The sequence below is a fragment of the Anolis sagrei genome, chromosome 8 (genome assembly GCF_037176765.1).
Source record: "Anolis sagrei isolate rAnoSag1 chromosome 8, rAnoSag1.mat, whole genome shotgun sequence".
Taxonomy (NCBI): domain Eukaryota; kingdom Metazoa; phylum Chordata; class Lepidosauria; order Squamata; family Dactyloidae; genus Anolis; species Anolis sagrei.
In genome coordinates this window covers 43,172,026-43,199,659 of record NC_090028.1, presented here as the reverse complement: position 1 = coordinate 43,199,659, position 27,634 = coordinate 43,172,026, and the positions used below count along the sequence as shown (strand labels likewise).

General features: G+C 46.2%; 1 protein-coding gene across 1 annotated transcript in view; it reads left to right on the top strand.

The window, feature by feature from the left end:
* LOC132783217 (neural-cadherin-like) overlaps nucleotides 1-27,634 on the top strand; it is a 195,624-nt gene that overhangs the window by 76,384 nt on the left and 91,606 nt on the right. Inside the window, exons 7-12 of the mRNA XM_060788311.2 lie at nucleotides 326-468; nucleotides 13,501-13,673; nucleotides 15,731-15,899; nucleotides 19,114-19,284; nucleotides 21,856-22,028; nucleotides 25,649-25,816. Of these exons, the coding sequence (XP_060644294.2) occupies nucleotides 326-468; nucleotides 13,501-13,673; nucleotides 15,731-15,899; nucleotides 19,114-19,284; nucleotides 21,856-22,028; nucleotides 25,649-25,816 (997 nt within the window). The remainder of the gene's footprint in view (nucleotides 1-325; nucleotides 469-13,500; nucleotides 13,674-15,730; nucleotides 15,900-19,113; nucleotides 19,285-21,855; nucleotides 22,029-25,648; nucleotides 25,817-27,634) is intronic.

Below are 27,634 nucleotides of genomic sequence, written 5' to 3'. Positions count from 1 at the left end.
CCTCCTTCCCTCTCTCCCTCTTTCCATCCTTCCCTTCCTCCCTTTTGTCCTTCCTTCCTTCTCTCTTCCCTTCCTTCCTTCCTTCCTTCCTTCCTTCCTTCCTTCCTTCCATCAGTGGGCAGCCAGTCCTCCTTGCAGGGAGTGCTATCATGCGGCCCCCCAAGTTAGGAAGTTGGCCCAGTCCTGCTCTATATGTTGACTGTATATAGCGTCTTTCCCTAATTGCCAACTGGAAATGCAGCCAGCAACGCCTTTCCTTTCATGTGATGCTTATGTTTGCGTTTCCTTTCATCTTTTCTTGCACTGAATGTCTTGTGTTTGACAGGTACCGGAGTTTCGTTTCAGAGGACGCAGGTCCCAACACCCTGATTGCAACCGTTCATGCCATAGACTCTGACGGAGACGGCGTCTCGTACAGCATCACTGGAGGGAATCAAGGGGGGAATTTTATTATTGACCCTCAGAAAGGTAATTATACATTTGTGGCTATTATACATTTGTGACTTCAAATTCTGGCATGTGTCATGAGATGGGTTGGAGTCTGTGTCCTATCTTAATTATTCATCTATATAAATAAAAATGTCATGTTCGTTTGTGGGATTGACATAACTCAAAAACCACTGAGTGAATTGACACCAAATTTGGACACAAGACACCTCTCAGGCCAACGAGTGACCATCATTCATACAAACACTGAAAAACACACTAGAAGGGACTTAAAAAGCCAAAAAAAATACAAGGTATGCACAAAACTATATATATCTATATAAATAAAAATGTAATGTTCGTTTGTGGTATTCACATAACTCAAAAACCACTGGTCAAATTGAGACCAAATTTGGACACAATACCCACATCAGGCCAACAAGTGACCATCAATCATAAAAGCACTGAAAAACACAGTGGAAGGGACTTAAAAAGCCAAAAAACAAAAATTACATTACAACGCATGCACAAAACCACACATATATACACACACACACACATATATATATACACACATATATGCGTATACACATACAAAACACATATACAGAAAGGAGGAAGGAAGGAAGGAAGGAGAGAAGGAAGGAGAGAAGGAGGGAGAGAAGGAGGGAAGGAGAGAAGGGTGGAAAAAAAGAAGGGCAGAGAAGGAAGGAAGGAAGGAGAGAAAGAGAGAAAAAAGAAGAGAAAGAAGGAGGGAAAGAGAGAAAACGAAAGAAGGGTAGAGAAGAATGGAAGGAGAGAAGGAGGAAGAGAAAGGGAAAGAAGGGGAAGGAGAGAAGGAAAGAAAGAAAGGTAGAGAAGGAAGGAAGGAGAGAAGGAAATAAAAGTGAAAGGGGGAAGGAAGGAGAGAAGGAAAGAAAGAAAGGTAGAGAAGGAAGGAAGGAGAGAAGGAAATAAAAGTGAAAGGGGGAAGGAAGGAGAGAAGGAATGAAAGAGAGAAAGAGGGAGGTAAGGAAGGAAAGAGACAAGGAAGGATGGAACCAAAGAGCAACAGAAGCGAGAAAAGAAACCGGTAGAGAAGGAAGAAAGAAGAAGGGAAAGAAAAAGAGGGAAGGAAGGAGAGAAAGAAAAAAAGAGAGAAAGAGGGAGGGAAGGTTGGCCACAGCAATGAGTGGCGGGTACAGCTAGTATGTGTGTATGTGTATATATATACACACATACAAACACACTAGGGCTGGGCGATTTCGTTCGTTAATTTCGTAATTCGTTATTAATTCGTCATTTTTTTGATAACGAAGCGATATTGAACCATTCAGGAGCAACTAAAAAACGAAACGAATTTTTCAATTCGTTTCGTAATTGTTTCGTAATTGTTTCGAAATCGTTTCGAAATTGTTTCGTTATTATTTCCGCATGTCTGGTGCAAGTTTTAGGGTTGCTGTTTGTTTTCTCAGTGAAAAAAAAAATATAATTATCGCACCAACAGTCAACAACAGAGGGAGAGGGAAGCTTCAGAAGTTTTTTTTAGCGTATTGCGCGATCGCGGCCGCCATTAAAGAATCGATTCATTATTGTTTCGTAATTGTTTCGTAATTTCCGAAATTCCGTAAATTTCGAACTTTTTTAAAGGAAAATTTCGGAATTCTTTTAAAAATCGAAACTCAAAAACCCCCTAAAAACAAATCGAGTTTAGAAACAATTTTTTCCGTGGTTGCCCAGCCCTAAAACACACATATACACAAATATATATACACACATATATACACACAAAACACATGTACACAGACTGAGCCACAGCAACACATGGCAGGGGATGGCTAGTGTTTACATAACTATGGTATGAATGGGTACTTTACCCTTCCAATGGATTTCTTCTGATTTTGAGGGTTGCTTCTCGTTTCTGTCCTGGTGAACTGAACTGGAAGAGCCAAATCAACAGCATTATACTGACTGTGCCCACATAATGCATTTTGAAACTGCATTATATGATCAGCATGTAAACTTGTGTAATGCAGTTTAACCTCATTTTGCCTGCTCAAATGAGGCCGTAAAGTTTTGCTTCTGCAGCGATTCGCTTTGGGATTTGGCCCCTCCACCCTCCCTCCCGTCAGAGTCTTCCTCCTGAGCCTTCTTCTGTAGCTGTGCTCTTTATGTCTCTGCAGATCCCTTGATATCCTCGACACTCGTGTTTCTGTTGACAATACATCACAGCCACATTTCTCCTTTTCAGTGGTGTTTGTATTCTTCACGAAGCCCGTCTCCTGTGGAAGCTCTTTCGTTGCATTGTCCCTTTCAGAAAGAAGGCAAACCCAGGACATTGTGCTTTATTAAACAGTCGAGAGCGGTTCTGCCTTTCTGACACACTGGAGAAAATATTCAGCAAAATCCTCCCCCAGCTTGGAAAGTGAACCATTGCTAGCTGTTGCTATAATAAGTGTCCTTGAAGGTGTTGGTTTCTGTGACCACTTCATTGTCAAGTTAATGCTCTTCACGTATATCGCAATACTCATGAGGATTGCGCCACGTGTATTTGCCAGATACAGTCAGCAGCCTACATTTTTAGTTCTAAAGATGCTTGGATGTAAGCCGCATTTTTCATAAGCATATTATTATTATTATTATTATTATTATTATTATTATTATTATTTTAGTTGAAGCTATAAAGGTATCAGCAGAAGTGATTGCTATCTGGAGAGAAGTATAGATCCTAGGACTTCATCACACTAAAGCAGCGTTTTCCCTGATGTTTTGGCCTTCAACTCCCAAAAATTCCAACAGCTAGTAAACCGGCTTGGATTCCTGGGAGTTGTAGGCCAAAACACCTGGGGACCCACAAGTTGAGAGCCACTGCACTAGATGTCACGATGCCAGGGCTCTGCCTTATTCAGGTAGAGATGAACCAAACACTCAGTTTACATCAAACAGTTAATGTTGTATCAAACAGTTAACAGTTGTATCAAACAGCACTTACTTTCTGGCTGTTTTAATAGTCCAAAACATAAAACATAAAGATAGCACTCAGCCACAGAATATAAAAACAAAAACATGGTTGCAGGTTCAAGATAACACCACAGTCAAAAGGTTCAGTCCAGCGGTCAAACTCCGAAAATTCAATAAACATAGTCCAGGGATCAAGAGTCTATTGTAGTTAACAGCCAGTCCAAAGATTCAAGGTTCCAGGATTCCAAGAGTTCGGGAGACAGGTCAGGATACCGAAAATCCACAAACTTGGGGAAAAACCAGCAGCATCTACCACCAAAATAAGACAAATACTTTTCTCTCGAAGATCAGTCCCAAGTCTAGCTCCTTATATCCAGAAACATCCAGCTGCAACCCATCTCTTGCATACCTCCACCCTTGATTGCTTTCACCTATGAAGTCTTACTTACAGATTACTCAACCCTTTAGAACTAAGACTTACATTAACCCTTCCATCACCAACTGCTAGGCCTACCACCACCAACCACCACCAACGGCAGAACATGATCCATGACATTAGAGCATCTATCCATTTTAAATCCAGGTGCTGCCTCCTAGAGAATTGTGGGGTTTTTAGTTTAGAGAGTCCCAGGACCTCTCTGGCTGAGAATGTTAAAGGCCCCTCTTTAAACTACAAACACCAGAATTCTGCAGGAGTGGATTGATGCAGTGGTTCTCAACCTGGGGTCCCCAGATGTTTTTGGCCTACAACTCTCAGAAATCCTAACAGCTGATAAACTGGCTGAGATTTCTGGGAGTTGTAGGCCAAAAATATCTGGGGACCCCAGGTTGAGAACTACTTCTCTAGTGTGATGAGGTCGCTAGTGTTTTCAAAGAGGAGATTCAAAGGGTGTCTCACTTTAGAATCCTCAAACTAGTTGAGCCTTCACACGCTGGGCTTGTGCATCAGACTGTAGACAGGACATAAATTCCGTGTGCCCAACGGGACGCCGGGGCTGCCTCAGATTACAGGCCCTTGGATTCCCCCAAACAGAGTCTTTAGATTGCTTAAAGGTTCAACAATGTTCTTTATTAATGAAACAAACAGGTACTTTCAAGCTTTCTTAACAGTCTATTGGCTCTTGCAATCTTGTCCACAGGGAACAGGCACTATCTTCATAACTGACACTAATGGGGAAATCCTTAACTTCTAATCTGGGCAGTCTGTACTTGCCTCTGTTGGCGTGGAGCCCCTGCACCCGGTATCAACTGCGTCTGGCTTCCGCGAGCGACCCTTACCAAGCAGAGCTTTGTAGACTTCCAGGGGGAAAAAAGGAGTTCAGGTTGCTGTGATGGCTGCCTGAAGTCCTTCAGCAAAGGAGCTGTAAGGCTGTAAAATCCTCAGCCAAACTGTGGGGCCTTTTCTCCCTGGCCAAGCTTTTTATTTGTCGTGTCAGAACAACCAGTCTAACAGAACAAAGCAAACAAACAGAAAAATACACTACTTGTGGGTTTGGTAGTTGGTTAAATGTCCTTTGACCAGTATCTGGCCACTTGGAGTGCTTCCGGTGTTGCTGCAAGAAGGTCCTCCATTGTGCATATGGCAGGGCTCAGGTTGCATTGCAGCAGGTGGTCAGTGGTTTGCTCTTCTCCACACTCGCATGTTGAGGATTCTACTTTGTAGCCCCATTTCTGAAGGTTGGCTCTGCATCTCGTGGTGCCAGAGCGCAGTCTGTTCAATGCCTTCCAAGTCTCCCAGTCTTCTGTGTGCCCAGGAGGGAGTCTCTCATTTGGTATCAGCCATTGGTTGAGGTGCTGGGTTTGAGCCTGCCACTTTTGGACTCTCGCTTGCTGAGGTGTTCCAGCGAGTGTCTCTGTAGATCTTAGAAAACTATGTCTAGATTTAAGTCATTGTAGACTGTATATCTCCCGGCCAAGCCATAGAAGATGAAGCTTTCTACAGGAGCATGCAGTCATGCTGGCCACATGACCTTGGAGGTGTCTATGGGCAACACCAGCTCTTTGGCTTAGAAATGGAGATGAGCACCAACCCCCAGAGTTGGACACAACTGGACTTAAAGTCAAGAGGAAACCTTTACCTAACTTGAGTTGATATCATGCACAGAGATTTCCAAACGACGCTCTATGTAAAAATGAATGGTTTTGGGACAAAGCTATGTTTCATAGAATCATAGAATCCTAGAATCAAAGAGTTGGAAGAGACCTCCTGGGCCATCCAGCCCAACCCCATTCTGCCAAGAAGCAGGAATATTGTATTCAAAGCACCCCTGATAGATGGCCATCCAGCCTCTGCTTAAAAGCTTCCAAAGAAGGAGCCTCCACCACACTCCGGGGCAGAGAGTTCCACTGCTGAACGGCTCTCACAGTCAGGAAGTTCTTCCTCATGTTCAGATGGAATCTCCTCTCTTGTAGTTTGAAGCCATTCTTCCATTGCGCCCTAGTCTTCAGAGAAGCAGAAAACAAGCTTGCTCCCTCCTCCTCCCTGTGGCTTCCTCTCACATATTTATACATGGCTATCATGTCTCCTCTCAGCCTTCTCTTCTTCAGGCTAAACAGGCCCAGCTCCTTAAGCCACTCCTCATAGGGCTTGTTCTCCAGACCCTTGATCATTTTAGTAGCTCTCCTCTGGACACATTCCAGCTTGTCAATATCTTTCAATTCAACCTAGTTTGTGGCATCCACAAAAATGAAGTTTTTGGAGTAGAACAACTACTTTCAAAGTAAGGACTGCACGTTTAAACAGGGAATAACACTTTCGAACTAGGAACAGATCCCCCCCCCAATATTTGTTACATACTGTTACCGAATGTATTTCATGACCTCTCCCGTGAAACTGCCATTTGACATAGCGAAGATCTCTTTGAGCAAGACAGAATATTTGGAAGGGAAGACGAATGCACAGTCGTTCCGTTTGAAGTGACTCCGATGGCTTTGCCTGATCAGACTCCAGTCTCTCCCTCTTTTTTCTCCCCCTCATTTGTGGTTTCTTATGTTTTGCACTCTGGGTTTGTGCCCTCTCCTGCGTTGGGAAGCTAATCAGAAGTAAATAAGATGCCACAGATCTGTCCTCCTCCTCCTCCTCCTCCTCATTTGATCTGTCTTCGGGGTTCACTTATCATGAAAAATTAATGCCCATGCAAATAGTGCTTTTGCAATATTAATGTCCCAGATACGAATGTATTTCAGAAGCCAGAAAGAAAAGATGTCATCAAATGGATTATAAAAGGAATTGAAGGAAGTATCCTGTGCAGGTGGCAGCTTCCCCTGCCTCATTTATGGCTTTTGTTCTGTTGCAAATGCTTAATTGGCCTTAATACCGCGGGTATTCAGGTGCTAAGGGAAGAATGCAACGGAGAGAAAGCGCTCCTTTGGTGTGCAGCTGTTCATGTGAGACAGTTCCACCACTGATCGTTTGGAGTTGTTTTGCTGCTGAAAGGTGCGGTTTATGAACATTGCATTTTGCAGCAATCAGTGTGATTAACAGATGAATTCTGAACTTGAGGTGAAGGTGGGAGTCATAGAATCCTAGAATCAGAGTTGGAAGAGACCTCCTGGGCCCTCATCCAGTCCAACTCCATTCTGCCAAGAAGCAGGAATATTGCATTCAAAGCACCCCTGACAGATGGCCATCCAGCCTCTGTTTAAAAGCCTCCAAAGAAGGAACCTCCACCACACTCCAGGGCAGAGAGTTTCACTGTTGAACGGCTCTCACAGTCAGGAAGTTCTTCCTCATGTTCAGATGGAATCTCCTCTCTTGTAGTTTGAAGCCATTGTTCCATTGCGTCCTAGTCTCCAGGGAAGCAGAAAGGAAGCTTGCTCCCTCCTCCTCCCTGTGGCTTCCTCTCACATATTTATACATGGCCCTCATCATATCTCCTCTCAGCCTTCTCTTCTTCAGGCTAAACATGCCCAGCTCCTTAAGCCACTCCTCATAGGGCTTGTTCTCCAGTTCCTTGATCATTTGAGTCGCCCTCCTCTGGACACATTCCAGCTTGTCAATATCCGGCATTCGATTCTGGACTGTAACAAAAATCATTAGTGGGGAGGCGAGGCATCGATTTGGGGTTGGGGAAAGAGGAGAGAAGCCCTGACAACGTGGTCCTGACATGCCTCCTTTTTGGGGTGTCCATTGTTGTTGTTGTTCATTCGTTCAGCCGTTTCCGACTCTTCGTGACTTCATAGACCAGGCCATTCCAGGGCTCCCTGTCGACCGTGGCCACTCTCAATTATTTATTGATTGATTTATTTCCAAATTTAATACAATAAGAAAAAACAGTATACATCATCAATATAAAATACATTAAAATACAATTCATACAATTCATACAAGTTACAAATTCATCGCCATCTGCCAGAAAGGTCAGCAGTTATTAACTCAACCATCATTCTGCAAATGCATTATCCCAAAGCCATGTTTTTACCAGCTTTCTAAAGGTCAGGAGGGAAGAGGCAGGTCTAATCTCCATCGGGAGGGAGTTCCAGAGCTGAGGGGCCACCACCGAGAAGGTCCTGTCCCTCGTTCCCACCAAAAGTGATTGCGAAGGAGGTGGGACCGAGAGCAGGGCCCCTCCAGAAGATCTTAACAACCTTGATGGTTCATAGGGGAGAATCTGTTCGGATAGGTAAATTGGGCCGGAACCATTTAGGGATTTATAGGTCAACACCAGCACTTTGAATTGTGCTCGGAAGCTGATTGGCAGCCAGTGGAGCTGGTGCAACAGAGGAGTAGTATGCTCCCTGTATCCTGCTCCTGTTAGTAGTCTGGCTGCCACTTGTTGGACGAGTTGTAACTTCTGGGCAGTCTTCAGAGGCAACCCCACATAGAGAGCGTTGCAGTAGTCTATATGGGATGTAACCAGAGCATGGACCACTGTGGCAAAGTGAGACTTCCCAAGGTACGGGCGCAGCTGGCGCACCACCCTCAAGGTCTCCTTCAAGGTCAGTCCAGTCACTTCAAGGATGCCATCAATCCATCTTGCCCTTGGTTGGCCCCTCTTCCTTTTTCCTTCCATTTCCCCCAGCATCATTGTCTTCTCTAAGCTTTCCTTTCTTCTCATGATGTGGCCAAAGGACTTCATCTTGGCCTCTACTATCCTTCCCTCCAATGAGCAGTCGGGCTTTCTTTCCTGGAGGATGGACTGGTTGGATCTTCTGGCGGTCCAAGGCACTCTCAGAACTTTCCTCCAGCACCACAGCTCAAATGCATCTATCTTCCTTCGCTCAGCCTTCCCTAAGGTCCAGCTCTCACATCCGTAAGTGACTTTGAAGAAAACCATTGTTTTAACTATGCGGATCTTTGTTGCCAGTGTGATGTCTCTACTCTTCACTATTTTATCGAGATTGGGCATTGCTCTACTCCCAAGAAGGAAGCGTCTTCTGATTTCCTGGCCACAGTCTGCATCTGCACTCATCTTTGCACCTAGAAATACAAACCCTGTCACGGCCTCCACGTTTTCTCCCTCTATTTCCCAGTTGTCAATCATTCTTGTTGCCATAATCTTGGTTTTTTTGACGTTTAGCTGCAACCCGGCTTTTGCGCTTTCTTCTTTCACCTTGATTAGAAGGCTCCTCAGTTCCTCCTCGCTTTTGGCCATCAGAGTGGTGTCATCTGCATATCTAAGGTTGTTCATGTTTCTTCCAGCAATTTTCACCCCAGCCTTGCATTCGTCAAGCCCCGCACCTCGCATGATGTGTTCTGCATACAAGTTCAATAGTTTGGGTGAGAGTACACAACCCTGCCGTACGCCTTTCCCAATCTTGAGCCAGTCTGTTGTTCCGTGGTCAGTTCTGACTGTTGCTACTTGGTCCTTAGACAGATTCCTCAGGAGAGAGATAAGGTGATTTGGTATCCTCATGCCACCAAGAACCCACAATTTATGATTATCCACACAGTCAAAGGCTTTGGAATAGTCAATAAAACAGAAATAGATGTTTTTCTGAGACTCCCTGCCTTCCTAATGCACACACAAACACACACACACACACTTGATCCTGCTACGACTTACTGTAACACAGTCCAGGATCTGGAGAACCATATAAAGTGTTATAGTGGGTCATGTGTGGCAAACCCAAGCCCCGCAGGCCACATCTGGCCCACCATGACTTTTTATGTGGTCCTCCAGATCCTGGACGGTGTTACAGTAAGTCGTAGCAGGATCAAGTGTGTTAAAGAAAAACCTTATGGTGTTAATTATTATGTGCAGCTGGTAGTGTAGGTCAGCCAGCATGTTTGGGCCACACCTGATAGGGTACAACTGTATGGATTTTAGAATACAGTTTGGAGAAGCAATATGCTGTAATTCTGCCATGCCCTAACAGCAATGCTCTTTGCTATGGTGGAATAGGTATTTAATCAAGGTTTATGTTTTGCTCTCTCATTTGAATGTATTTATCGTGTCAAGGGCAGACCAAACAGTTGCATTGCATTTTTTAAACAAACAAACAAACAAACAAAACACAAAATTTGCAAGCTTGGTAGTTGATTAAATGTCCTTTGACCAGTGCCTGGCCCCTTGGAGTGCTTCCGGTGTTGCCGCAAGAAGGTCCTCCCTTGTGCATGTAGCAGGGCTCAGGTTGCATTGCAGCAGGTGGTCAGTGGTTTGCTCTTTTCCACACTCGCATGTCGAGGATTCCACTTTGTGGCCCCATTTCTGAAGGTTGGCTCTGCATCTCATGGTACCAGAGCGCAGTCTGTTCAGCGCCTTCCAAGTCGCCCAGTTTTCTGTGTGCCCAGGGGGGAGTCTCTCATTTGGTATCAGCCATTGATTGAAGTTCTGGGTTTGAGCCTGCCACTTTTGGACTCTCGCTTGCTGGGAGTATCTCTGTCCAGCATTTCTGTGTTCTCAAATGATATGCTGTGTCCAGGTTGGTTCCTCAGGTGCTCTGCTATGGCTAACTTCTCATGATTAGAGTTTGATGGGAGTTGTGATACAGGAACATCTGGAAATCTACAGGTTGTTGCCTTTTGTCGGGAGAGTGGGATTTGACAACCCTGCTTTTTCTGTACGAAAATGGCGATGCCAAACGAGTATCTTAATATCATTCTGTTAAACAGCCGAAACATGTCAAGTTATAGGAAAATGTACTAAGGTGAAGAATTGCATCCAGTGCAAATGGGCTCAAAGCTATGAGAGCTTCTGCCACGAGAAATCTGTTTGTCTTCAAGGTCCTGAATGACTTCTCTGCGGTTCTGGCTGCAAGAAGGATTAACCCAGTTCTTCTCCCGGAAAGAAAAAAACCCGGGTTGTCAGTATAGATTTTTGAAGGCTTTTATGGAGGTGGTTGCAGCATATTTGTGCCTCCTTTTGCTGTAAACGCCGTTGATTTGACTCATTCCGTCAGTAGCCCACCCGAGTCCAAATCTGCCACGCTGTCTCCTTGGGCATTTGATGTGCAGGCGGTGCTGTCAGTGGAAGTGTTCCTGATCTGTCAGAATGTCAAGGTGAAGCCGTGACACATGTCAGAATCCAAGCAGCGAAGGCGAAGACAGGGCATTGGCAAGTCAAGTGAATGGCACTTGTCATGTTCACAATGGTCCATTTGCAGATGGCACATTTTATTACGCCGGATAAATAATAGACGCAATGTGATGGCACTGCTGCTGCTGCAAGAGAGAGAGAGAGAGAGAGAACGGCATGTGCTCAATGCGGCTTTTCACATCGCTCCACTCGGCTTGGCTTTTCGAAATAAACTTTTTATGCACTTCTGATTTGCTGACCGTTGCATGACCCACCACATCGAAAGAGGTCCCGCTGAAGCAGAGGACACTCACACCTTCTGTCAGCTTTGCTTTCTAAAATAATGTCAGGATGTGCAGCAAATGCATCATGCTTGGAACACAGAGCAAATGCCACGTGCCTGAAAGGTTGCATCAAGTCTCAGACAAACTGGCCCGAAATTACAGGAGCAATGAAGATCACTTTGTATCCTTCTGTAACTATTTATTTTAAAATTAGTATATGTGGTGGTGGTGCCAGCAAGTGTTCCTGTTTTCCCTTTTGTCACTTAAATAATACTTAGGCGATCCCTCGTTGGACGAGTAAGATGGTCTTCCTTGATGACTATTTTTGTGGGTGTGTAGGTGACTATGGAGCCCTCTTCTTGACCCGCATCTTCTCCCACAGTGAAGGCATTGGTTTCCAGGTGGAAGGCGGTCCCAGTCGGGGTTGGCTTGACGCGCCTTCCTCCTGGCACGTTTCTCTCTTTCACCCTCCACTTGTGAATTCTGCAGCACTGCTGGTCACAGCTGACCTCCAGCTGGAGCGCTCAAGGGCCAGGGCTTCCCAGTTCTCGGTGTCTATGCCAGAGTTTTTAAGGTTGGCTTTGAGCCCATCTTTCAATCTCTTTTCCTACCCACTAACATTCCGTTTTCCATTCTTAAGTTCGGAGTAGAGCAACTGCTTTGGGAGACGGTGGTCAGGCATCCGGACAACGTGGCCGGCCCAGCGGAGTTGATGTTGGAGGACCATCGCTTCAATGCTGGTGGTCTTTGCTTCTTCCAGCATGCTGACGTTTGTCCGCTTGTCTTCCCAGGAGATTTGCAGGATTTTCCGGAGGCAGCGCTGATGGAATCGTTCCAGGAGTTGCATGTGACGTCTGTAGACAGTCCACGTTTCGCAGGCATAGAGCAGGGTTGGGAAGACAATAGCTTTATAGACAAGCACTTTGGTATCCCTATGGATGTCCCGGTCCTCAAACACTCTCTGCTTTATTCAGGAAAATGCTGCACTCGCAGAGCTCAAGCGGTGTTGTATTTCGGTGTCGATGTTGACTTTGGTGGAGAGGTGGCTGCCCAGGTAGCGGAAATGGTCAACATTTTCTAATGTTACGCCATTAAGCTGTATTTCTGGCATTGGAGAGGGATTGGCTGGTGACTGCTGGAAGAGCACTTTGGTTTTCTCGATGTTCAGTGACAGGCCAAGCTTCGTGTATGATTCTGCAAAGGTGTTCCGAGGGGCTTGTAGATCTTCTTCTGAATGTGCACAGACGACATTGTCATCAGCATAATGGAGTTCTATAACAGATGTTGTTGTAACCTGTTTTCCCTTTTGTCACTTAAATTATTATTATTATAATATTATTATTATTATTGTGGTTGAATCCAGACTCACAAAGTTTGGGAACACAATACACCAGACATCACGATTGTGGAAAAGAAAACAGTCTGGATTATTGATGTCGCCATACCGGGTGACAGCCACACTGAGGAAAAACAACAGGAAAAACTCAGCCGCTATCAAGACCTCAAAATTGAATGGCAAAGGCTCTGGCATCAACAAGCACAAGTGGTCCCAGTGGTCATTGGCGCACTGGGTGCCATGCCAAAAGATCTCAGCTGGCATTTGGAAACAATCAACATCGACAAAATCACGGTCTGTCAACTGCAAAAGGCCTCCTGACTTGGATCTACGCGCATCACTCGAAAATACATCACACAGTCCTAGACGCTTGGGAAGGTTCGACTTGTGATTTTGTGATACGAAATCCAGCAGAGAGATCTCTGTGCACGCTCCGCTGAGACAGGCCATTCTTCTGTTTCCTCCGTCTGCTTCTCTGGCCCTGGAACTCAACCAAAAAGCTCCTGTTTTGTAGCAGGTTTCCTATGAGGCGGGTGAGGTGGTCGTCCTTTGTGAGATTATACATTTTTCTCAGGAGGAGGCAGTGGTTGACAGTCTCATACGGCTCAACCATTACGCAAAGTAAGCCTTTGCAGTATAGTTGATGTTGCCCAGGGGCGCTCTTGAGGCGCTCTCGGGGGAAAATAGACCTTGACATATGCGAGTTGTAGTTACTGGGATGTATAGTTCACCTACAATCAAAGAGCATTCTGAACTCCACCAATGATGGAATTGAACCAAATATGGCACACAGAACTCCCACGACGAACAGAAAATATATATCAGTGATTGGTTGGGGCGGGGGCGCCAAAATACTGTTTGCTTACCGTTGAAAATTACCTAGGGTCACCTCTGCTGGTCCCACTGGAAGCCAGAGTGCCATCATCTCATTTTCCCCATCTCCATAACTCAAACCCTCTTTCAAAGCCTGCTGTGGTCTGGAAACCTCTCGCTCTACGGAAGCCGGGGTCTTCTCCTAATCTGTTTGGAACCCCCAACCCTCTTTTCTCTTTGGCAGGCTTAATCCGCCTCCGTTCAAGCCCACCTCCCAAACTGCAAGGGCAAGAGTATGTTCTGAACGTGACCGCTACGGACGACAATGCTTCCAGTGGACCGACTTCCCTTTCCAGCACTGCTCTCGTTCTCGTGCATGTGGATGATGTCAATAATAACAAACCCGTATTTCAGAAGGTAGGTGATCTCACCTCAGATATTTGGAAATAAGAAATCATTTCTGTATTAGTCTATATTGTACGGGGGGGGGGGGGGGGGTGTAGGGGGTGGGTGGAAAAACATTAAAAATAATTTGTTATACTTGTAATTACAATGCCCAAATAGTAAAATAAATATCACTTTTCTGTTTTTGAAAAATGATTAAATACGAGGGTTGAATGAAAAGTAATGCCTCCACCTTCGTAACTCCTCAACAGACGGTATGCAGCAGGTACTGGCTTGTTTAGTAGACTCTCCTCTACAGTTCCACTTTGACAGAAAGCCTTAGCATTGAATGGTTGTGTTGTTAAAATGAAAAGTAATGCCTCCACCTTTGTAACTCCTCAACAGATGGCAGTACCGGTATGTGGCAGGTACTGCCTTGTTCAGTAGACTCTCCTCTACAGTTCCATTTTGGCAGGGAGCCTTAGCATTGAACGGTTGTGTTGTTAAAGTGCAAAGTAATGCCTCCATCTTCGGAACTCTTCAACAGATGGCAGTACTGGTATGCAGCAGGTACTGGCTTGTTCAGTAGCATCTCCTCTACAGTTCCATTTTGGTAGGAAGCCTTAGCATTGAACGATTGTGTTGTTAAAATGAAAAGTAATGCCTTCACCTTCATAACTCCTCAACAGACGGCAGTACTGGTATGCGGCAGGTACTGACTTGTTCAGTACACTCTCCTCTACAGTTCAATTTTGGCGGGAAGCCTTAGCATTGAATGGTTGTGTTGTTAAAGGGAACATTAATGCCTCCATCTTCATAACTCCTCAACAGATGGCAGTACTGGTATGCAGCATGTACTGCCTTGTTCAGTAGACTCTCCTCTACAGTTACATTTTGGCAGGAAGCCTTAGCATTGAACAGTTGTGTTGTTGAAGGGAAAAGTAATGCCTCCACCTTTGTAACTCCTCAACAGACGGCAGTACTGGTATGTGGCAGGTACTGGCTTGTTCAGTAGACTCTCCTCTACAGTTCCATTTTGGTAGGGAGCCTTAGCATGGAATGGTTGTGCTGTTAAAGTGCGAAGTATGGAACCCTGTACAGACGGTCGGTCAGTGCGGCTTAAGCAACGTGCAGTCATTGAATTCTTGACAGCAGAAGGTGTCACCTCAACATCTTTAAACTTACTCGTCCAGTGATGCACAGTACTCACATCAACACAATCGCCATAAACAGCTTGCATTCTCTGATGGATCTCCTTTGGGGTGGCACCTTCTGCTGTCAAGAATGCAAAACATCCGGGCGTCCCCTGAGCAACAACCTTGCAGATGGCCAATTCTCTCACACCAGAAGTGACTTACAGTTTCTCAAGTCACTCCTGACACAACAAAAGTTTGGCACTTTTGGACAGGTGTAGGTAGATTGCTGGAGTTGTGATAGAAAAGTGCAAAAGGGAGACTTCTTATATTTCGGGATATATTTACCTACCTGTTTCATGTTTAGGGGATTATAGATGACGGAAAGTTTTGTGCGGAAGTGTCGGATTCCGAGAGAATTGGCTCTGCACATTGCAACAGAAAGATGTGTGTTACACAAAGGTCACTGTGGTTGGAGAGCTGTGAGATGGCTTTGCTACGATATTTTCACATTTCTGAGATACCAGCGCTTTTGGTTGAGAAGCAACAGTAGGGAAGAGACATGAAGGCATCGAAAATGCTGTTTATTCGGCCCGTGGTGTTTCAAACAAAAGCCAGGGTCACTTGCAAAACACGGCGGTTATATTCTGTATCCTTCAGATCCTTTTTTGACAAGTGAGAAATGGTTGAAAGATGGAACAAACGCGATTTCTGCCCTTTGAAGATCTCTCCTTTTGTCCCTTTCTTCTTTTCCCTTTTTTGTTCGCCCAAGACGAGGCCGTTAAATATCCTTCTGTGAACCTTTTGTATTTTTTCCCCTATTTTCCTTGCGATGTCCTGAGGTCATGGATTCCTTCCACTCCCTCCTGGGTTGCCATAAGTCAAGCATCGTATGCTGGTTGTTTGAACATGTGTTTGTGGTGCTCTTCTGTTATCGGTCTTGCCATTCTTTGCTAGTGTCAACATTACCGCGAGCATGCGTCGGTGCTGGAGAACCAGCCGGTGGGGACATTTGTGTTGCGCGTCGAAGCCACAGATGCCGATGAAGGAACCAATGGGGAAGTCAAGTACGGCTTGATGCATAGAGACGGTGCTCTTCCCATGTTTCACATTCATCCCGACACAGGTAAAACCAGCCGTTGGGCTTTAGGGTTAGTCCGAGGGTAAATAAAGGGGTCGGTGGTCCCTTCGTGGTTATGAAATCAAGTTTGGATTCAATTAAAGATCACTTTCAATGTATTGTCGAAGGCTTTCATGGCCGGAATCCTTGGGTTGTTGTAGGTTTTTCCGGGCTATATGGCCATGTTCTGGAGGCAATTTTTCTCCTGACGTTTCGCCTTCATCCATGGCAAGCATCCTCAGAGGTAATGAGGTAAAGCAGACCTCATTACCTTTGAGGATGCTTGCCATAGATGCAGGCGAAACGTCAGGAGAAAAATTGCCTCTAGAACATGGCCATATAGCCCGGAAAAACCTACAACAACCCATCACTTTCAATGTTGGGCTGTTGTAGGTTTTTCGGGCTGTATGGCCATGTTCTAGAAGCATTCTCTCCTGACGTTTCGCCTGCATCTATGAGCAGCAGAAAGTCAGTTTCCCCTCCCCCTCCTCCTCTTTAATGGGACACCCTTTTGAATTTTGAAACAAGGTTCTCATGTTTATTTATTTATTATTTACTTATTTACATCACTTATATCCCGCCCATATCAGCCCGCAGGCGACTCCGGGCGGTCTACATATCGGCACAATTCGATGCCATCAATACATACATTCAAAAGCAAAGACAATTAAGTGCATTTAAACAAAAAAGATAGTGCAATAACAATTTTAAAAGAGCTCTATCCTCTCATTCCAATCCCCGTCCGTTTCACCGTCTTGGCCGTTCCTGGGTCACTCTCCATCTCAAGCTTGACTATCTATTCCGGGGTTCCGAATGCTTGCTTGAAGAGCCAGTTTTTCACTCTCTTTCGCAAAGTCAGGAGGGAGGTGGCTGATCTAATATCCCTAGGCAGGGAGTTCCACAGCCGAGGGGCCACCACAGAGAAGGCCCTGTCCCTCGTCCCCGCCAAGCGTGCTTACGAAGCAGACGGGATCGAGAGCATGTTCCCTCTCTACTTTCGCTTCTCCCAGCTAAACATCCCCCAGGAGGAAAGGAGGAAGGAAAAAGAGAAGGAAGGGAGGAAGAGAAAGATGGAAGGAAGGGTGGGAATGGAGGGAGAGAGGGGAGGGAGGGAGGAAAGAGAGAAGGAAGGAAACACAAAAGAGAAGGAAGGCAGGAAAGAAAGAAAGAAGGAAGGAGGGAGGGAGGAAAGAGGGAAGGAGGAGAAAAGGGGAGAAGGTAGGGAGGAAGAGAAGGATGGAAGGTAGGCAGGGTGGAAGGGAATGGAGGGGGAGGAAAAAGAAGGAAAGGAAGACAAAAGGGAAAGAAGGAAGGAAGGAAAGGAAGGAAGGAAGGAAGGAAGGAAGGAAGGAAGGAAGGGGGGAGAAAAGAGGGAAAAGGATGAAAGGGCAGAAAGGAAGGGAGGAGGGTGGGAGAAAGAGGGATGTAAGGAAGGAAGGGAAGGATGAAGAGAAAGATGGACGGGTGGGAATGGGGGAGAGAGGGAAGGGAGGGAGGGAAGAGAGAGAGAAGGAAGGAAACACAAAAGAGAAGGAAGGCAGGAAAGAAAGAAGGAAGGAAGGAGGAGGGAAAGAGGGAAGGAGAAAAGGGGAGAGGGAAGGGAGGGAGGGAGAGAAGGATGGAAGGTAGGTAGGGTGGAAGGGAATGGAGGGAGGAAGAGGGGAAGGAAAGAGAGAAGGAAAGAAAGACAAAAGGGAAAGAAGGAAGGGTGGAGGGAAGGAAGGAAGAAAGGATGGAAAGGAAGGGGGGAGGGAGGGAGGGAGAAAGAGGGATGTAAGGAAAGAAGGTAACGATGAATAGAAAGATGGACGGGTGGGAATGGGGGGGAGAGGGAAGGGAGGGAGGGAAGAGAGAGAGAAGGAAGGAAACACAAAAGAGAAGGAAGGCAGGAAGGAAAGGAAGAAGGCAGGAAGGAGAGAGAGGGGAGAAGGAGGGAGAAAAGAGGAAAGGAGAAAAGGGAGGGAGAGAGAGGGAGGTAAGGAAGGGAGGGAGGGAGGAAGAGAAGGATGGAAGGAAGGTAAGGTGGAAGGGAAAAAGAAGGAAGGAAAGACAAAAGGAAAAGAAGAAAGGAAGAAAGAGAAAAGGACAAAGGGAAGGGGGAATAGAGAGGGAGGGGAGGAAGAGAAGGATGGAAGGAAAGCAGGCAGGGTGGTGGGAATGGAGGGAGGGAGAAGGGAGAGAGGGAGGAAAAAGAGAAGGAAGGAAAGACAAAAGGGAAAGAAGAAAGGAAGAAAGAGGGGGAAGGAAGGAAGGAAGGAAGGAAGGAGAAAAGGAGAAAAGAAGAAGGGAAGGGAGGAGAGGGAGGGAGAGAAGGAGGGAAGGAAAGAAGGCAGGATGGAAGGGAATGGAGGGAGGGAGAAGGGAGAGAGGGAGGAAAAAGAGAAGGAAGGGAAGACAAAAGGGAAAGAAGAAAGAAAGAAAGAAAGAGGGGGAAGGAAGGAAGGAAGGAAGGAAGGAGAAAAGGAGAAAAGAAGAAGGGAAGGGAGGAGAGGGAGAGAGAGAAGGAGGGAAGGAAAGAAGGCAGGATGGAAGGGAATGGAGGGAGGGAGAAGGGAGAGAGGGAGGAAAAAGAGAAGGAAGGAAAGACAAAAGGGAAAGAAGAAAGGAAGGAAGAGGGGGAAGGAAGGAAGGAAGGAAGGAAGGAAGGAAGGAAGGAAGGAAGGAAGGAGAAAAGGAGAAAAGAAGAAGGGAAGGGAGGAGAGGGAGAGAGAGAAGGAGGGAAGGAAAGAAGGCAGGATGGAAGGGAATGGAGGGAGGGAGAACGGAGGGAGGGAGGAAAAAGAGAAGGAAGGAAAGACAAAAGGGAAAGAAGAAAGGAAGGAAGGAATACAGGGGGAAGGAGGGAGGTATGAGGGAAGGAAGGATGAAAGGGTGGAAGGGAAGGGAGAACGGAGGGAGAAAGAGGAATGTAAGGAAGGAAGGGAAGGAGAATGGAAAGAATAAAGGGCGGACTTACGGAAGGAAGGAAGGAAGGAAGGAAGGAAGGAAGGAAGGAAGGAAGGAAGGATAAGATGATGAGAGAGAGGAGGGCTTGAGAAAAGAGCCCAAGGGGCCACATCCAACCCCCGGGCCTGGGTTTGCCCACACCTGGCCTGCTTAAAAACCTATGCCTTTGCTTCTTTGTGCCTTACTTACGTGGATGTGGGTGAGGAATCCTCTTTTGTGCATATATGCATGCGTGCTAGACTGAGTCATTTGTGTTTGTGGTATCTGTTTCTAGGTGTCTTAACAACCCTTCAGGTATTTGACCGAGAGAAACAGAGGGAGCACCCGATCACAGTGACGGCGACGGACCAGGCGGCAGAGCCGCTCATTGGGATCTGCCAGATCACGGTGGTCATCTTGGACGTCAATGATAACAGCCCCAGATTTGAAAACAGCCACTATGAATGTAATTACCACTCCCTTGGTTCTCTGACTGTGAGCTTGTCTAAGGGCAGAGATCTCTTTGGTGTGTGCTTTCCGTGGTTCATTTGTGTCCTCACCCTGCATTGAAATATATTCTATTATTATTATTGAAAGAAAGAAGAGAAAGAGAGGGAAGGTTGGTCACAGGTTGGTGGCAGGTACAGCTTGTGTGTGTGTGTGTGTGTGTGTGTGTAGGGAACCCCTGGTGGCACAGTGGGTTAAACCACTGAGCTGCTGAACTTGCTGACCAAAAGGTTGGCAGTTTGAATTCAAGGAGCAGGGTGAGAATAATAATAATAATAATAATAATAATAATAATAATAATAAAACTTTATTTGTACCCCGCTACCATCTTAGATGAAGGGCTAGAAGGCAGGATCATCAAGTTTGCAGATGACACCAAATTGGGAGGGAGAGCCAAGAATCCAGAGGACAGGAGCAGGATTCAAAGGGATCTCCACAGATGAGAGAGATGATGGGCCAAAACTAACACAATGAAGTTCAACAGGGACAAATGCAAGAGACTCCACTTTGGCAGGAAAAACGAAATGCAAAGATACAAAATGGGAGACGATGCCTGGCTCGAGAGCAAGACGTGTGAAAAAGTTCTTGGAGTCCTCGTGGACAACAAGTTAAACATTAGCCAACAATGTGATGTGGCGGCAAAAAAAAACCAATGGGACTTTGGCCTGCATCAAGAGTAGCCTAGTGTCTAGATCTAGGGAAGTCATGCTCTATTCTGCCTTGGTCAGACCATACCTGGAATATTGTGTCCAGTTCTGGGCACCACAATTCAAGAGAGAGATTGACAAGCTGGAATGTGTCCAGAGGAGGGCGACTCAAATGATCAAGAGTCTGGAGAACAAGCCCTATGAGGAGCGGCTTAAGGAGCTGGGCATGTTTAGCCTGAAGAAGAGAAGCCTGAGAGGAGATATGATAGCCATGTATAAATATGAGAGAGGAAGCCACAGGGAGGAGGAGGGAGCAAGCTTATTTTCTGCTTCCTTGGTGACTAGCACGCAATGGAACAATGGCTTCAAACTACACGAAAGGAGATTCCATCTGAACATAAGGAAGAACTTCCTGACTGTGAGAGCCGTTCAGCAGTGGAACTCTCTGCCCCGGAGTGTGGTGGAGGCTCCTTCTTTGGAAGCTTTTAAACAGAGTCTGGATGGCCATCTGTCAGGGGTGCTTTGAATGCAATATTCCTGCTTCTTGGCAGAATGGGGTTGGACTGGATGGCCCAGGAGGTCTCTTCCAACTCTTTGATTCTAGGATTCTAGGATTCTATCTCCCCAAGGGACTCGGTGCGGCTTACATGAGACCAAGCCCGCAATACATCAATACACAAAGGCAATAACAAATAATCAATACAACAATTAAAATAAAATAAAACTCAAAAACAAAAATACACAATAAGCAATAAACAATAACAATAGTGACATAAAGCATTTAAAAAAACCTATGTCCAGGCCAGATGTAATAATTAAAATTTAAAAGTGCTGGACATGAGCAAGGAGGTGAACTAGGATAGGGTTTTCAGAGAAAGATGAGGGCGCGCAGACAATCCTAAATCAATATTAAAGTGCATTTGACGACATATTGCTAAGAGTTTTCCTTATTCTGGGAAAGCACACTGGAACAACCACGTTTTCAGGCTCCTCCTAAAGACTGCCAGCGTTGGGGCAGGTCTGATGTCCTTAGGGAGTGAGTTCCAGAGCCGAGGGGCCACCACTGAGAAGGTCCTGTCTCTCATCCCCGCTAGGCGTGCCTGTGGTGCCGGCGGGACCGAGAGCAGGGCCTCCCCAGATGATCTTAATGTCCTAGCTGGTTCATAGGAGGAGATGCATTCGGACAGATAAGTCGGACCAGAACCGTTTAGGGCTTTATAGGCTAAAGCCAGCCCTTTGAATTATGCCCAGTAGCAAACTGGCAGCAAGTGGAGCTGGCGCAACAGAGGAGTAGTATGCTCCCTGAGTGCCGCTCCTGTTAGCATCCTGGCTGCTGAGCGTTGCACCATTTGAAGCTTCCGAGCAGTCTTCAAAGGCAACCCCACGTAGAGAACATTGCAGTAGTCTATACGGGATGTAACCAGAGCGTGGACTACCGTGGCCAAGTCAGACTTCCCGAGGTATGATCAGCTTCCGCTGTCAGCCCCAGTTTCCGCCAACCTAGCAGTTTAGAAACATGCAAAGGTGAATAGATCAAGAGGTACTCTGGCAGGAAAGTAATGGTGCTCCATGCACTCATGCCAACCACATGACCTTGGAGGTGTCTACCGACAACGCCGGCTCATTGGCTTAGAAATGGAGATGAGCAACAACCCCAAGAGTTTGATACGACTGGACTTAATGTCAGGGGAAAACCTTTGCTTTTTAAATAATTCTACTCTCCACTATCCTTGAATCAAAAGCCCAAAGCATTACATCTACACAAACCCAGAGTGAAGAACCGGCTATGTGGACTCTATAGCTTGTGACAGCTCTGAGACGATTTGGTGTGTTGTCTTGTGCAATTGGGTTAACAACCGCTAGCGTCCCTTCTGCTTTCCTAGATTTCTTAAGAGAAGACACCGACGTGGGGACAAGCTTTCTCCGTGTCGCGGCCCACGATGACGACTATGGCTCGAACGCCTCCATTACGTACTCTATCGCCAAGGGGAAACCCAACTACTTTGAGGTCAATCCTACCACCGGCTGGGTTTATGCCACTCAACCTCTGCTGCAGGTATGTTGTTACAGATGGGTTGATTCTGTAGCCAGGTGTGTCAAGGGATGGATTGTGTAGCTGAGAGAGAACAGTGAGGGTGACGCCAAGCATGCCCCCCCCCCCCCACAACAAGGGATGGTGACTTAAAGTTCTGCAAAGGACAAAGGTACCAGACTGCACAATAAGTGTTAAGTCTTGGTCAATTTGGCAAGGCATTAACAACAATGAGGATCCCATGAAACTTTGGGAATAACTAGACCTTGGGGTCTCTGCCTCTCTCGGGAGCTGTAGTTCTCCAAGGACGGGGAGCAAAGCTAGTTTCCAGAGACACCAGGTCCATTTGGGCCACTCAAGAACTCCTGGCAGGACCTTTGTGCAACACCCTTGCATTTTAGCCATCCCCTATGGACACTCTTTCCCCCCACATGGACAAACCTTATGAAATCTTGCCTTTTATGAACTTTAGATGTATGAAATGTGTTTTCTGATTTCTTTGTGTGGCAGAAGCCTTTCCCCCCTTTCCTCTGCCCTTTGTTTCCCCTAGATACATGAAGAAACTCCACCAAAGGGACTACAAAGCCCCAAACATTCCTGGATTTTTTTATTCACAACTTCCTTTTGCATGAACAAACTTCCTTTTGCCTGGGCAGCTGGTGGCCCTCGGAGGAATTGCCCAGCCCTCAGCTTGCCCCTTTGGCAAAAATCTTAATCATATTTCCTCCTGAAGGACAAAAGGTCCTCGAAAAAACCTTTTGACCTCGTTCTGATTATTCATTCCACTCAAAGCACAATAGATCAGGCTGGCCTTTGTCTCGCCGGCCGCATGGCATGGCATTTCCTTTGTTTACCCCTTTCCCAGATTCCTTTGTGCTCCCTCATCCCGCCTCCATCTCTCCTGATTGGCTGTCGCCACCAGGTGGCAGAGGTCTCCCCATTGGTTCCTACGGACCACTGGAGCCCATCGCCCAATCATGGCAGGGAACAACAGGGAAGCCGGGGCGGAGAGTTTGAACTCTGCAACTTTGAATTTGCTATAAATATGACTGTATTGGTGTGCTCCCCCCATGCTTAGCTTTGGCGAATTATTGCAGCTTTGCATCCATTTCAGCTGAATTGCATTAAACCTCGATGGCTTTTCTTCAACTGGTGAGACTTTTCATTGGGAAATCAGGGAAAAATATGGGATGCTTCTCTGTCTCACCAGGGAAAAAGAACTCTTTGATGAGTCTAATCGGTCTCTGCCTCCTGGCAAAGACCCCTAAATTTTAGCTCTAGATCAAGGGGCCCTGTTCTACCTTCGCAGCCCCTTTTCTCTTCTTGTATACAGCCTTCGTGTCACTTTGACGGTTGCTCCCCACCCAAGGGCCTGCTCTTCTTAAATGAATTATTTCCATACGCATGAAGTCGTTCGCAGCTGTCATGTCACGCAGATTGCTGCTTTGACTGAGAAGGAAAGGAACAAGGAACAGGGTTGGCAAGTCGCCTCCAAGAGACAGCGCATGGAGTCCATTACTGTTTTTTTTACTTCTGTATTATTATGTTTATTATAATGTTTCTCCCACCCTGGATGTCATTCCACAGGGATATAAACACCACTTGAATAGTTCCCAACAGACCTCACAACCTCTGAGGATGCTTGCCATAGATGCAGGCGAAACGTCAGGAGAGAATGCTTCTAGAACATGGCCAAATAGCCCGAAAAACCTACAACAACCTCTCCCACCCTGGACATCATTCCACAGGGATATAAACAACACTTGCCTAGTTCCCAATAGACCTCACAACCTCTGAGGATGCTTGCCATAGATGCAGGCGAAACGTCAGGAGAGAATGCTTCTAGAACATGGCCAAATAGCCCGAAAAACCTACAACAACCTCTCCCACCCTGGACATCATTCCACAGGGATATAAACAACACTTGCCTAGTTCCCAATAGACCTCACAGCCTCTGAGGATGCTTGCCATAGATGCAGGCGAAACATCAGGAGAGAATGCTTCTAGAACATGGCCAAATAGCCTGAAAAGCCTACAACCTCTCCCACCCTGGACATCATTCCACAGGGATGTAAACACCACTTGCCTAGTTCCCAATAGACCTCACAACCTCTGGGGATGCTTGCCATAGATGCAGGCGAAACGTCAGGAGAGAATGCTTCTAGAACATGGCCAAATAGCTCGAAAAACCTACAACAATGCAGTGATGGAGTTTTTCGGGGGTTAAAATGGCATGATGCAACTTGTAGTTCACTCACAACCTTATGCATATTGTATTGTCAAAGGCTTTCATGGCTGGAATCACTAGGTTCTTGTGGGGTTTTTTGGGCTATAGAGCCATGTTCTAGAGGCATTTCTCCTGATGTTTTGCCTGCATCTATGGCAAGCATCCTCAGAGGTAGTGAGGAAGTAGGAAAATTGGATTTATATATCTGTAGAATGATGACCAGGGTGGGAGAAAGAACTCCTGTCTGTTGGAGCTAGGTGTGAATGTTTCCACTGACCACCTTGATTAGCATTTGATGGCCTGGCAGTGCCTGGGGCAATCTTTTGTTGAGAGGTGATTAGCTGTCCCTGATTGTTTCCTCTCTGTTGTTTTGCTGTTGTAATTTTAGAGTTTTTTTTAATACTGGTAGCCAGATTTTGTTCATTTTCATGGTCTCTTCCTTTCCATGAAAATGAACAAAATAAACACAATCTGGCTACCAGTATTAAAAAACTCTAAAATTACAACAGCAAAACAACAGAGAGGAAACAACCAGGCACAGATTAACACCTCCCAGCAAGAGATTTTCCCAGGCTCAGCCAGGCCTTCAAATGCTAATGAAGGTGATCAGCTGAAACATTCACTCCTAGCTCCAGCAGAGAAGAGCTCTTTGCCCCACCCCAGCCATTCCACAGATATATAAACCCATTGTCCTAATTCCAACAGACCTCACTACCTGTGAGGATGCTTGCCATAGATGCAGGCGAAACATCAGGAGAAATGCCTCTAGAACATGGCTCTATAGCCCGAAAAAACCCACAAGAACCTACTTATGCATATTGTACAATTAAAAAAACCAACTTCTTCAAATGACACAAGCAACGCTGAATCCTCAAGCTAGTAATAAAGAAGGTAAAAATAAATGAATATGTCTGCCTGTGGCATTATTTGGAACATACCATTTCTGAGCAACGAAAATAAAAGCATGGTAGATCTGGTATTGTATGTTTGAAGGTAGGTAAAGGTAGTCCCCTGACATTAAGTCCAGTCGTGTCTGACTCTGGGGTGTGGTGCTCATCTCCATTTCTAAGCCGAAGAGCCAGCATTGTCCGTAGACACCTCCATGGTCATGTGGCCGGCATGACTGCATGAAGTGCCGTTACCTTCCCGCCGGAGCGGTACCTATTGCTCTACTCACATTTGCATGTTTTCGAACTGCTAGGTTGGCAGAAGCTAGGGCTGACAGCGGAAGCTCACGCCGCTCCCCGGAATCAAACCTGCGACCTTTCGATCAACAAGCTCAGCAGCTCAGCGCTTTAACCCACTGCGCCACCGGGGGCTCCATGTTTGAATGTATGTTTGACACCAGCCTCAAAAACGATTGCCGAAGTAACCCTTTCATGTCCTGTCCCACTTTCCTTTCCTTTTCCTTTACCAGAAATCCTTCATAACTCAAGAAATTATTGCAACGGATGGAGGGAACAGGAGCAGCAAGGCGGAGCTCAGGGTGACCGTCACCAGTGCAAAAAACCAGCCTCCTCGGTGGGAACAGGACACTTACCAAGTCATTATCCCAGAAAGCACAGCAAGAGATACATCCATTGTGGTGAGCGGGGACTGGGGATGGGACTGTGAAGCGCAGGCTTCAAAAAAAAAAGAAGAAAAGAAACGAGGGGTTGCTAAAGACCATCAGAAAACATATATTTCTGATGGTTTTATTTATTTATGTATTGACTTTGCTTCTATACGGCTGTCTCTCAAGCCCGAAGGCGACTCACAGCGGTTCACAAACAGTAAAAACAGTAGAAACAGCAGTGGTTCCATACAACATATAACAATTGACTTAACACATTATCCATAAATTACCAATAAGCAATTACAATGCACAATTATTACCAAAAACAACCGTACCCAATCTTCTCATCATCCAAGCGTAGTCCAGGTTCCTCGTCCATTGTTCCGTTCCTATGTTCCATTACCAGATTGCACTAAATTACTCAAACGCCTGCACAAACATCCAGGTCTTCACCTTTTTGCGGAATACCATTAGAGATGGTGCTAGTCTAATGTCCGTAGGAAGGGCGTTCCACAGCCGAGGAGCCACCACCGAGAAGGCCCTATCTCTCGTCCCCGCCAGCCGAGCTTGAGAAGCAGGCGGGATCGAGAGCAGGGCCTCCCCGGAAGATCTCAAACTCCTGGTGGGTTCATAGGCAGAGATGCGGTCGGATAGGTAGCCTGGGCCGGAACCGTTTAGGGCTCTAAAGGTCAACGCCAGCACTTTGAATTGAGCCCGGTAGCAGATCGGTAGCCAGTGGAGTTGGCGCAACAGGGGGGTTGTATGCTCCCTGCGCTCCGCTCCTGTTAACATCATGGCTGCCGAGCGTTGGACTAGTTGGAGCTTCCGAGCTGTCTTCAAAGGCAACCCCACGTAGAGAGCGTTGCAGTAGTCTAAACGGGATGTAACCAGAGTGAGGACTACCGTGGCCAAGTCAGACTTCCCAAGGTACGGGCGCAGCTGGCGCACAAGGTTTCGTTGTGCAAATGCTCCCCTGGTCACCGCCGAAATCTGGGGTTCCAGGCTCAGAGAAGAGTCCAGGGTCACACCCAAGCTGCGAACCTGCGTCTTCAGGGGGAGTGCGGCCCCATCCAACACAGGCTGTAACCTGTGTTTTAGAAACCTTTTTGGCAGAGAAGGCTGAAGATCTCAACACCTGTTCTTCTCTTCCTTTTTGGAAACATTGGTGGGGTTCAGAATGCTCTCTGATTGTAAGTGAACTATAAATCCCAGCAACTACAACTCCCAAAGGTCAAGGTCTATTTTCCCCAAACTCCACCAGTATTCACATTTGGGTATATTGAGTATTCTTGCCAAGTTTTGGTCCAGGTCCATCATTGTTTGAGTCTACAGTGTTCTCTGGGTGTAGGTGAACTACAACTCCAAAACTCAATGGCAGTGCCCACCAAACCCTTCCAGTATTCTCTGTTGGTCATGGGAGTTCCGTGTGCCAAGTTTGGTTCAATTCCATCATTGGTGGAATTCAGGATGCTCTTTGATTGTAGGTGAACTATCAATCCCAGGAACTACAACTCCCAAAGGTCAAGCTCTATTCCCCACAAATAGCACCAGTGTTCATATTTGGGCATATTGAGCATTCGTGCCAAGTTTGGTCCAGATCCATCATTGTTTGAGTTCACAATGCTCTCTGGATGGAGGTGAACTACAACTCCAAAAATTCAAAATCATTGCCCACCAAACACTTGTAGTATTTTCTCTTGGTCATGGGAGTTCTCTGTGCCAAGATCAGTTCAATTCCATCGTTGGTGGAGTTCAGAATGCTCTTTGATTGTAGGCGAACTATAAATCCCAGCAACTACAACTCCCAAATGACAAAATCAATCCCCCTGCTCAACCCCACCAGTATTC